The sequence below is a fragment of the Rhinolophus hipposideros genome (assembly GCF_964194185.1).
Source record: "Rhinolophus hipposideros genome assembly, chromosome: 24".
Classification (NCBI taxonomy): Eukaryota; Metazoa; Chordata; class Mammalia; order Chiroptera; family Rhinolophidae; genus Rhinolophus; species Rhinolophus hipposideros.
The window spans coordinates 1888619-1900658 of record NC_138070.1 but is presented as its reverse complement, the minus strand read 5'-3'; the positions used below and the strand labels follow the sequence as shown (position 1 = coordinate 1900658).

General features: G+C 48.3%; 1 protein-coding gene across 3 annotated transcripts in view; it reads left to right on the top strand.

The window, feature by feature from the left end:
* GLT1D1 (glycosyltransferase 1 domain containing 1) overlaps nt 1-9689 on the top strand; it is a 64009-nt gene extending 54320 nt beyond the window's left edge. Inside the window, exons 11-12 of one of the 3 annotated variants that reach the window (XR_013992442.1) lie at nt 4922-5574; nt 9149-9689. Coding sequence is in view for 2 of the 3 variants with exons in the window: in XM_081036380.1 (XP_080892506.1) it covers nt 4922-5083 (162 nt within the window). In the remaining variant the exon portion in view is untranslated. Of the gene's footprint in view, nt 1-4921; nt 5575-9148 lie in introns of those variants that run through there. The other 2 variants (XM_081036380.1, XM_081036379.1) reach the window with 2 other exon arrangements.
* Nucleotides 9690-12040: the final 2351 nt, after the last annotated feature.

Genomic DNA, 12040 nt, shown 5'->3' with positions numbered 1-12040 from the left:
CAGGTGAAATGAACCACTTGGTCAACCAAAGGGTTGGTGGCCAGCGTTTGTAAGGTTTGTTTCAACAGAGAATAAAAGTAACATTTCACTGAGTAAGAACTTCCCTGTTAGAGCACCAGCCTCATAAAGTGGGTATTTTTTAACCATGAATGCTGTTCCAATCCATGCTAAATCTGGAGTTAGTAGTTCTGCTGTGGTTTTTACTTCCTAATTGAGATGATAAAGCCGGATATAAAGGATGGCATCAATCAGTCGCTCAGCAGGTTAGACTGCACATTCCACAGGCCGCTCACGTTTTTTTCTTTTTAAAGGAATTTCTTTTTTGGTGGGGGCAAGGGGAACAGGACTTGATTGGGGAACAGTGTGTACTTCCAGGACTTTTTTCCAAGTCAAGTTGTTGTCCTTTCAATCTTAGTTGTGGAGGGTGCCGTTCAGCTTCAAGTTGTTGTCCTTTCAGTCTTAGTTGTGGAGGGCGCAGCTCAGCTCCAGGTCCAGTTGCCATTGTTAGTTGCAGGGGGCGCAGCCCACCATCTCTTGTGGGACTCAAGGAATCGAACTGGCAACCTTGTGGTTGAGAGCCCACTGGCCCATGTGGGAATCGAACCGGCAGCCTTCGGAGTGAGGAGCACGGAGCTCTAACTGCCTGAGCCACCGGGCTGGCCCTCACTTGTGTATTTTTAAAAATGAAAAACAAATTTTACATACGTTTTGCCTGAACAGTTGTTAAAGGGATCCCTTATCCTTTTGCTTATTTTGTGACCCTTTTTATAAGACTGAACCAACAACAGGAAAATGGAAACGTGACGTTTCCCCTGAAAGCGTAGCCCATACTCCGTGCTTGTCCTTGTTGGACAGTTTTCTGATAACCAGGGGCTTTGGCTCCCCGCCCCCTCCCCGGCACCTGTGTCACATGGTCCCTGAGGTCCAGTCATGCCCGTGAGGGGTGTGGAGGCGCGCATGCGTGGTGCTTCCATCCATCTGGCAGGGCTCATTTTATGTGTGGGCTCCCGCAGGCCCTGCACCCAAAGACCAGGACATCAGCAGGTGTGACAGTAATGATACACTAATGGCTGGGGTGGCAGAAGCGAGATCTTTAGGAAAGGGAGGCACGATAAGTCTGTGCTAGCATGCGTGGAGGGAGTAGGAAAGAAGCCGATTTGGAGTTCGCATGAGCTGGGCCGGGGGTGCAAGCTCAGATGTCTGGAGGACACGAAGGCCTGCCCGGGAGTGGGGTCCTTTCCCTGCGGGAGACGACAGGCCCGGAGCGAAGGTGTGCAACCCACCACCTGACTCCAAGGATACAGGCCAATTTGAAGCGAGGCTGGATATCTCGATTTTTATTTGGATTTTACCAACTTTTAAATGTCAATAATTCAGTTAATTTTTTAAATTATTAGTTGAAACTCTCTGTGGGCCGTTTGGTCATTTGTGGCCTCACCCCCTGAAAGCCCTGGGTGCAAGGGCAGTTTCTTAATGGGGAGAGAAAGGCAGAAGTGTCCCCTGTGGGGTCCTGGGCTCTGCCCTGGAGAGCTGGACCGGGAACGGGACCTGGTGCTGAGTATGGACAGGTGAGCACTGCTGTGGAAAGGTAATGGGGAATCTGGAAGGAAAGGAAGTTTGCTTTGGGGAGCTTATCAAATGCAAAGAATGTATTTGGGCTTTTAACAAAATGAAGATTAAAAATCTTCAGCTGTCATAGGAATAAAATCATCTCTCTTTTTATACAACTAACCCCTGGGAAGCCATAAGTGATGCTTTTGAAACCCACTAAACATGGATTTTTCTTTTGTTACCACAACAACCCCATTCTTTCTAAGAATAAGGACGAACTATTTTATGGTTCCCTGTCATAGCTTTAGAATTAAACGCCATTTGGCATTTAATAGATAGGGTGAATCCGTAGTTTTTCTCAGGGTCAGACTTTTAAAGTGTGGCCCAAACTAGTTTTGCTGGGAGGTTCTGTTTGTTTTTTAGACAACCATAGAGTAAAATAAATTTCTGGATGATGGTGATAGCTACCACTGATCAAGGGATTGTTAGGTTCCAGGCACTGTTCCTAGCGTTCTACGTGGATTTCCACGTTCACTCAAGATGGTTTCTTTTTCTTTAAATGGTAATGATGCTGACAGTCTATCAATGGTTAATGTTTGGAGAGAGTGAGATGTGTTGGAGAACTTTGGGTGGGGCGGGGCCGTGCTTGGTCTCCAGTTTTCCACTTGAAATCTGAGCAATTCTAGACACCTTTCTTCTCCCTACGCTCGTGCCTCATTGGTAAGAGGGAGATAAGGCCCATTTGGAGAAGAACAGAGAAAGCACACGTGATGGAGGCCCTTCTGTCACTCAGATGAAGGCTGTGCATTCTGTCATTCACAGTCACGGCTTGGGCAGACGCAAGGTGCCGTCGGCTGCTCCTTGGAGCCCTCTGGTGTGCAAAACACTTTTGTGTAAGAGCTGGAGTCACGCTGGCTCGGCCCACTGGAGAGGCAGAGGTCCCATCGAGCTCACTTTGGGCCACTTTCTCCGTATGGAATTTGGTGAGGTGTCAGCCCATGTCACGCAAAATAGCATTTCTCCGTCTTTTTATTCTCTTCCAAATTTTAACTTCCTGACCAAAATATGTAATTCTTGGATGTTAAATGCAGCTGTAAACTGTAAGCGCACCACTCCTTCTTCAGGAAGAAGTTTTTCGACCAGAAATGAAAGACTACTCAGAAGGGAAGTTGACTGAAAACAGTCAACTCCTAACTGAATAATGACAAAGACAAAACCAGGCTCTCCTGCATGAGTTTTTGTTAAACTTTAGAAATCTGTAATCTGAGCCCTGTGGACCTGAGGTAGACCTGGTCCCCTTGGGTGCTTAGTTTGCTGTGTTTTTAAAATTTTGAATTACTGTCAGTATTTAACATGGGGTGCTTTCCCATAAATATTCAGAATTCAGGCTTCTCTTGAAGAACACAGGCAATGTGGCATCAAGTGTAGGCTGGCATTTCCCACAGCAGTTGGGTGGCACTGCCCACTTTCCCCGCTGGGCCCGGTGGGCACTGGCGTTTCCAAAGCTGATACAGAACAGTGTCTAGATCTGTGTTTGAATCTGTCAGGAAACGGCATTCCTATACTTGGTTTCGATTTTCTTTGTGTTGTCTTAGTGTGTGTGCTTTCCTGCCTTGTGAGTTAGTAGCATGAATAATCTTTGAGTCTTGTCATTACACGGCACAGAGCCCTTGACAAATAGCCCTCCCCCAATAAGTGTTTGTCAATCAGCCAATCAGTTTTCTGGTGAGTTCTCTAGCGGACAGGTGTAAAATCCGTTGTGCTTTGGTGGGAATGATGACAAATGACATCTGCACTTGTTTCATAGAAGTCGTGCATGCAGCAGCTCGTGCCGCCAAGTTCGGGTCCACTTGACAGGCCTCATGGGTGAGGTGGTGGACGCTGCTGGTGGCAGGCGTCTCTGCCCTGGTAATCTCTCACCCTTGCGGAGGTAGCTCAGGCTTCGTTATGTGGCGGCCTCAGGGCTCCGAGAGGCAAGGGTGGGGCTGGAAGGCCTCTGGAGCTTTGCGTGGACGCCCCACAGCATCACGTGTCACAAGCAAGTTACAGGACCAGCCCAGAGTCGGGAGGTGGGGGAGTCCCCTCTCCCCCTTAATGGAAGGAGTGGGAGACTCATAGAGCAAAGAGACGCATGACGCATGCACAGGGATGGGTGGGGGCCGCAGCCGCCATCTCTGCACACGCTCCAGCACGTCTCACTGTCCACAGGCGTGTGGTCGGCGCGTTGCCTCAGCGGTCGTGCAGGCAGAAAATGGGCCTGGAGCATTGGGGGTGACGCTTACTGTCCCAGTGCCATTTCCCTTGTCTTTCCGTGGTGCTTCTCCTCTTCCTTCAGCCTCTCTCTCATCCAGGTTTCCTCATGCCGACGGCCAGTGTTTCCCGGTCCTCACACATGCCCACCTCTATCTTGCGTCTGTGTTTTTGGTTCCATGCAGAGAGGAAAAAGTGCATCACATTTTATTCCTAAAAACCGTCTCATTTGGGATTTTGTTGTAAAATGGTCATACCTTCTGTAGAAATTGTGGGGGGTAGGTGAGCTCAGCAAAGTCTCTGCATCACATACATCAAAGATAGGAACCAGCGTCATAAAATAACGTACCGAATCTGTAAGCCTCACACATGACTTTAATAAGAATGGTGTTCTGTTATGAGATGGGAATAAATACACTATGTTTTTATCACAAAAAGAACACTGATTTACCAAAAAGTATATACACGATACCTAAAAACATAATTCTATCATAAATATCGCTATTTATATTGCTAGCTATAAAAGGCATTCAACATTGAATTAACAGTGATTTTGAGAATATGTGGATATTCCTTTAAATATCCAGGCACTGTGTTAATCTCAGGGGTTGCTGCGTCACTGGAATTTACACTTCTTAACAGTCCAGGTAATTCTGTTTCTTTCCAATAAGGAAGGGCTTGGAGATCAGAAACGGGCCCCTCTTTCCTTATCGCGCCATGTCTGTGGACAGCAACAAACAATGCACATTAGAGAAATATGGTCTGAAACTCAGCAACGGAAGAAAGGGGAGGGGAGGAAAGCCAGGACCGTTCAACCCCCTCTCCCGCCTTCTCCTGTGTCAGCATGGACGTTCATCCTGGCGCGTGTGTGTGCATGTGTGCGCGTGTATATGCGTGTGTACACACACCTGTGTGCATGAGCATGTCTGTGTGTGTGCGTGTGCACGTGTGTGTGTGTGTGTGCGCGTGTAGTCTTACCCCACCCCAGTGTTTGCATTAACTCTCACCCCTCCGCCTTCTCAGAGGGAAGAGAGCAGGAGCTCGTGCAGACACAGGCGTCTGGACGCACTTGCAACCCCTTCAGTATTCACGTCAACTTCTCTTCTCTCCTTCTTGGCAGGAGTTTGTTCAGCTGGCGAAGAGACTGGTTAGTGACCCTGCATTAGAGAAAAAGCTCGTGGCCAATGGAAGGCGGTATGTGAGAATGTACCACTCGTGGCGGGTGGAGCGAGACACCTACCAGCACCTCGTCAGGACACTGGAGGGCAGCCCTGAGGACTAACGGTGCCAGCCTGCATCTGCCATCAGAGGCACAGCCCTGCGCAAATAAATCCTGGGCCAGCAGGTCCAGCCCCGTATATGAATCGAGCCAGTTTCATTGGAATTGTAGATGTGTCGGTTGTAAGAGGGCTCGCCCCAAAGCTCTCTGTGCTTCCAGTAACACTCCCGACATGTTTCCAGACCAGGCCAGATGGAGACACAGAGGTTTTCAGGGGAATCAGGGAGAGAACTGGATTTGTGGCTTTGGCGGGCTTATCTGTAAGTCCGCACAGTGCAGGCACTGCTCACCTGCCTTCTGGTGGCCTCTAAGCCATCGTCGTCTGTCCAGAAAGCAAAAACAAACAAACGTTTGCGCTGCGAGGAGCCCTGGCAGCATTGTTCACATGGTACAGACCACAGCGCATCTGGGTCCTGACCGATACGGAGGGGCCGAGGCTGACTGGACACGGGACGGGCTGTGGAGTCCACATGTGCACACTCCGTCCTCCGCAGGTAAGTAACTGCAAAGCAGCAGGTGCCCTCTAGAAAAACAGGGAGTGCGCCCCCACTCCGGCCGCTGAGCTTTAAAAGGAGATACTGACACGCGAGCGTCTGATTAAGAGGGGTTTAAAACACGATCACTATTTTAATGCCAAAGTAGAGATGAAAAGAATAATGCTTTTCTGTAATCGCTGCAGACAGTTTCAGTTTCCTACTCAGTTAACTTTATGATGAAACATTTTGTGTCTCGTTTTCAGTTTGCTGATGTACGGTTCTGGAGGACTTGAAGGCTAAATTTCCAGATAGAGCTAACTGTTGACCTTCACGTATGGAGGGCAGACATTGAATGCAGCACAGTGGTACCCTGAAAAGAGGGGGTGCTCACGTGGGCCTGCAGTTGGGGTGTGGGGTTGGCGCTCACTGCTCCCCCTTGAAGATCACTCTTTGCCTCCTTCCCACAACCTCTTAGGAAAGCTAAACGCAGCAGGACCTTTTTGATCTAAAAGATTCATCATGGATCTTAGTTTACAGAAGCGGACCACGTACGCTCTCCTTGCAGATGGGAATGTGCGGTCCAGCGGACACCTGGTGGACGCAGCAGGCCGAGAATATGCTGCTAGTGCCCTAGCTGTTGGCAGCCCCCCCCCCCCCATGCTCAGTTAGGGATGGGACAGTGTCTAAACGTCTGGCCTCTCAGCAGGCCATGATGTGGCTTCACGCGTTTCTCGCGTCCCTGCGCTGGCCTCGGTGAGCAGGGTCTGCACACTACCCGGCCTTTCTCCTTGAAGGGTCTTGGCCGTTGAACCTGCCTTGTCCACTGTTGACCTGCAGCTCCCTGACATCGGGGGAGCTGTCTCTTCTGCATTTGTCCAATGATGACACAGCTGCCTTCTTCCTCTTCCCCTCCCTCTCCTTTCTTGCACCTCCGACGCCCCACCTGCAGGTCCCTTTTGGGACCCAATGTCCATGTGGAGAGTCAGGGGGCTGAGTGTGGTAGAACCTACGGGAAGCCCTCCTTACCACGCATATTAAAGCAGTGGTTCCCAGCCTCGCTTTTAAAAACTTCTGATACCTGGGCTGCATCCCAGATGTTCCATCCGAATCTTGGGCCGTGCGGGGGCCCCGTCCTGAAGCTTCCGTGATCCAACGTGCAGACTAGACGGACAACTGACTGGAATGGCCCCTGTGAACAGGGACCAGAATGTCACAGAAAACAAGGACAATGTAAACAGAGGTTGGATGGTAACTTCCTATTGAAATAGAAATCCCAGAATTAAGAAACTAGTTAGATTCGTCTCTAACAAAATTTATTTATGCAGGTGGAGTTGCATCTGTAAGTGCAGGGCCAAGAACTACCCCTCCCCGCCCCCCAACACACACACACACACACACACACACACACACACAAATAAATCAATCCACGGGGCCTTCACCAGTCATCCCGTCGCAAGTATCTCTTCTCTCGTTGCTATTTAAGTTTTCTTCTGCAGCGTCTGTCCTTTCATGGCCTTTCTCTTCACTCGTCGGTTACCTGCTCTCCAGCTATCAGAGCCTCATTCATCTGGGGTTCAAGTCGGAACGACAAATGTCTCAGCAGTTTCAGGGAGTCCTGCAACTTTTGCAAGATTTGCAGTTTTACTCTTTGGTTGATTTACATTGTTGGCATTTGAATATTTTAAACATCTAACAACAGTAAGAGGGATTGACTCTACAGACTGGGATGGAGAATGGGAATATCACTTAAGGTTACGTTTGGTTATCCAAAGAACAGTGGCTGAAGCAGGAGAGAAATGCATTTTTTTTCTCAAAGATTAACAGAGCATATCTGGTGTTTCCCAGGTCAGGGACTCAGACCCTCCATCCTGTTCCTTCTTCCTCAGTAGAAGGCCGTCTCTACCTCTTGGTGTAAGGTGGCTGCCCAAGCCACGCCATCATGCCTGAGTTCCAGGCTGCAGGAAGATGGAAGGCAGGAACCAACACATATCTCCTCCCTGTCAGGACAATTCCCACTTCCAGGTCCATACTGTGTCCAGACCCAGTTGCAAGAGCAGCTTGGAAATGCAGGCTTTCCCCTGAGTAGCCCGGTACCCAGTTAAAAACCAGGGTCCATTATCAAAAAGAAAGGGGAGGGTGCATACCAGGAGACTGCTTGAAGTTGCAGAAGCCACGGAGATAAACTTGTTTTAATTCTGCAGTGGTTACAGGCATCCTACTTTTTCTGAATCACTGAATACCTTTGAATGCCAAGAAAAGTGTTTTCCCTTAAATTAGCTTTTAAGGCCAGCCCGCCACAGCTCGCCTTTCTTCCCAGGACGTCGTTTGGATAAGAGCTCTCAGCCAGTGTATCGGTCACTCCCTCAAACACTAAAAGCCTTGTCCAAAGCCTGCATGGGTTTTCACCAGAATCTGCTAAAATGTTCCTTTGCGTCAGGTGAAACACAATCCCAGAAAACAGCGCACTTAAGTGGGTCCCTGTGTGTGTGTAATTTCGGTCATTCTGAGTATGTCAGTGGCTGAACCAGCTGTCATGTTGGAAGAGTTTAGGAAAGCAACCTTTTCTGAAGGGACCCATGAGTCAGCTTCTAACCAAAACAGCAAGAACTTGTATTACAAGCAAGGTGCCATGAAGCCCCAACTCGCATAGTGTTTAGGTTCTAAAACAGTGTTTAGGACAAAAATCTTGCAGGTCAAAATTACCCATGAAAACAGCCTCATTCGCCTGTGGTTCAAGTTGGTCTCCAACATTCCTATCCTCAATTTCAGGAAATTCTACACCTTTTGCAAGGTCTGCAGTCTTACTTTTTGGTTGATTTATGCTGTGTTGGCACTTACACACATTCTCAACATGGAGCAGTCGCTAAGAGGGACCCACAGGTGTGGCACGTCAGCCTGTGTCTCTACAGCCCCACACAGGAAGTCATGCGCTCAGGCAGGTTTTAGACCCAGGAAGGGAGATGAAAGGAAGTCACCCTCTGAACTGTGGTTATCACCGGTTCCGATTTTCGATAAAGAACTGAATCTCCAGCACGAATGGGGAAGCTCCCCTGACCCGGGGGCAGGGCTATGCCCTTCCATTTTCCTAGCATCCGTGTAACCCTTCATCCAGTCACTCACCACGCATTTCCTGCAGTGGTGCACCCAGGCACTGCTCTCGGGGCCACGGACACAGCAGGGAACCAGAGCTCCCGCCCTCGTGGGCATCCCTGCTGGCCTGGACAGAGCAGTCAGTCCACCCAGGAGTTAGGACTAAAGTCTGTGAGGAAGGGACCTACAGACAATTAAATCCCAACAGTTTCTGAGACTGAAAACCACATCTGGGGCGCTACAAGTAATTTCTAAGAGGATCTTCATAGAGACTCCAAAGGAACTTTCAGTACCAGTGAATATGTTAAAAAAAAGTGGGGAGGGGTGTCAGTTAAAAGAAACGACTTCATCTTTACCTGTGGCCACAATCTAATTTGAAGACATTATTCTTACAATGTACTCTTTTCAGACTCATAAATAGTCCTTAAAAATCCAGGCGGAGAGAAACTGCTTTCCAAAAAGTGACACAACCCTGATCAGTTACAAAAACTTTCTCCCTCAGGAACAAAGAAATCGATGTCCTCATGCCTGTCCCAGCACAGGCCCTCGAAATCACTCTGTGTACTTCAGAGAGCCTCAACTATCACAAGAGTCAAGCTTCATTTAAAATGGATTTTCGGGCCGGCCCGGTGGCTCAGGCAGTTAGTGCTCCGTGCTCCTAACTCCAAAGGCTGCCGGTTCGATTCCCACATGGCCCAGTGGGCTCTCAACCACAAGGTTGCCAGTTCAATTCCTTGAGTCCCACAAGGGATGGTGGGCTGCACCCCCTGCAACTAAAATTGAACACGGCACCTTGAGCTGAGCTGCCGCTGAGCTCCCAGATGGCTCAGGTGGTTGGAGCGCATCCTCTCAACCACAAGGTTGCTGGTTCGACTCCCGCAAGGGATGGTGGGCTGCGCCCCCTGCAACTAACAACGGCAACTGGACCTGAAGCTGAGCTGCGCCCTCCACAACTAAGACTGAAAGGACAACAACTTGACTTGGAGAAAAAAAAGTCCTGGAAATACACACTGTTCCCCAATAAAGTCCTGTGCCCCTTCCCCAATAAAAAACAAAATCTAAAAAAAAAAATGGATTTTCTTCTTTAGCATCTAATATAAAAAATGTGCTAAGTATTTCCCCAAAGGAGAAAGGTTAGTAGCCAACGTTTGCAAGACACTGGAGAGCAAGAGGCCACGGAACACGAGATGGCGAGCTTTCTGACTTGGTATTTGGTGCAAATTCCTGCCTCTCGGAAGCAGCTGGAAAACCGTTTCCACAATGGAAATACCTGCTTGCCAAGGAGGCTTCTGTCTGTTACTTTCTGTCCTGTGTCCACATGTGCTTAGAGGCGCAGTGGGCATATGAGCAACTCTAACAAATGAGGTGGTTGAAAAAGCAGCTGCGCTCAGGACTTTAAACGGTATCATTCCTCCAGTTCTGCGGGTAAGAGCACACGTGAATTCAACAATTTATGTTCAAAGGCTGACAGCGGTGCATTTTACCCAAGCCCTGTTCTCCCAGAAAACAGGAAAGTTTTATGTTCAGGGAAAGGGCTTTCTGCAAAGGACCTCCCTTCCGCACATGACCTGTGATTTACTTAGATGGATTCACCAGTGTCCCCATGTTTGTGCCACAGCCAGCCAGAGGCCCACCAAGGTCCCAGTCTGTCTCAGCAGTGAGCCACGGACCCCACTGCTCAGCCATCACCAAATGCGTGTTGATCAAAGCCTGTGTCAGCCCTTCCCCTTCGCAGGGTCTGGGGTCCGGGTTGAGTGGGAGCCAGCAGACCGCCCCTGAGAATAGGCTGGGCTCAGGGCCAAGCATTCTCCCACCCACTCTCCATCCAGCCTCTCCCACTCACCCCACCCCACACACCTGCTCTTTCCAGCCTTGCCTACCCCTCCCCACTTTGCCTCGACCATATGATGCTTGCAGATCATATGTTCAGAGCGTCCTCCCTATTGCAAGATTCGTCAAGAATCCTTTCCTGTAAAATCTCGTTACTAGAAGCCAGGACTTGTTTCTTGTTTGGCAGCACCTTCTCTGCACCGTTTTAATTTGTCCTCAGAACAGCCCCATGTCTTTACAGGTGAAGAAATCCAGGCTCTGAAACTGGTTCCAAGTCACAGTGTGCTTTCTTTCTATCCCTTCCTCCCTCTCTCCTTCCCTCCCCCCCTACTTTCTCCCCTCAACCCAACTCTACATGTGACTGTCCCCAAATCCCATGCGGTTAGTTGTCAGCTACACATTAAGGGATTTAGTTGGCATATGGGTTAGACAAGTGTTCAGCCAGGTCAGAGAGAGCTGAAAGGGATCAGAATATGCGACCCCCAAAATTCTCCCTTTGGCATATGGATTCTCATTTTGAGCTGAAGGCCACTGAGGATAAGCAGATGCAGGAAGAAGCTTATCTGGGAGCAGACACTTCTGAGAAATGAGGTCTGTCAGAAACCTCCTCTCCCAGGGAGTTTCACGGTCAGGGAGAAGACAGAAAACGAGCCTCACAAAGGAACTTAACTGCTCTTACTGTCCATTGGTTTCCCCACATATTTACCTTCCCACAGTTTAGGGCCCCAGAAGCTCAAAACTCTATCCCTTTGTCACTTCTCCATAATGGTACTTCTCTTGTTAAAACGGCTCTATATGTCTCGAGGCCTGACCACCTCTTGGGGTTTTTATTTCGTTTCTCTGAGGCTGCCACATGCTTACAAAATAAACCTTTTCCTCCTGGTCACCTGTCCTTTGCGTGATGTGCAGGGCCTCAGTCACAGAAGCCACTATGGTAAATGAAAAGTTATTTTTCCCATCAGAAGCATCAGTTTTAATATCAGCACATTTACTTTCAATGAGTTACATACAGAGGGTGCCAAAAAAATGTATACACATTTTAAGAAAGGAAAACTATTAAAATGGTAATACTCAATATATACTGATAACAAAAGATGAATACAAGTCACGTTTGACTTCTGCAATTACAAGAGGTGCTCAAAGTGGTTCCTACCAGCATAATTTTAGTATAGCTTTTTTCATTTCTTAAAATTGTATCCTTTTTTTGGCACCTTCTGTAGTTATAAGAATTGGTATTTGTTGATAAGTGCTACAGAGCTGAAATTTTGATCATTAGGTCTGAAATACAGTAAGTCTTTCTTTTTAGACTATTTTTTAGTTGCCTGGAAATAGCTATTCTTTGGATCAACCCCATAAGCTATGACAATGCCTTTATGCAATTTTTTCCTATTTTGTGTCGGCAGAGTAACATACCGACATATTCAGCAATAAGCACTTTTTTGCATGTGTGCATACGTGCATACACACACAGACACACACAATTTTCTATCAAAATTAGACAGTTCTGAGCTTAGTTTTTAGGGCTGGAGATGGGCATTGCCTCAGTGAAATTTCAGACAATAAG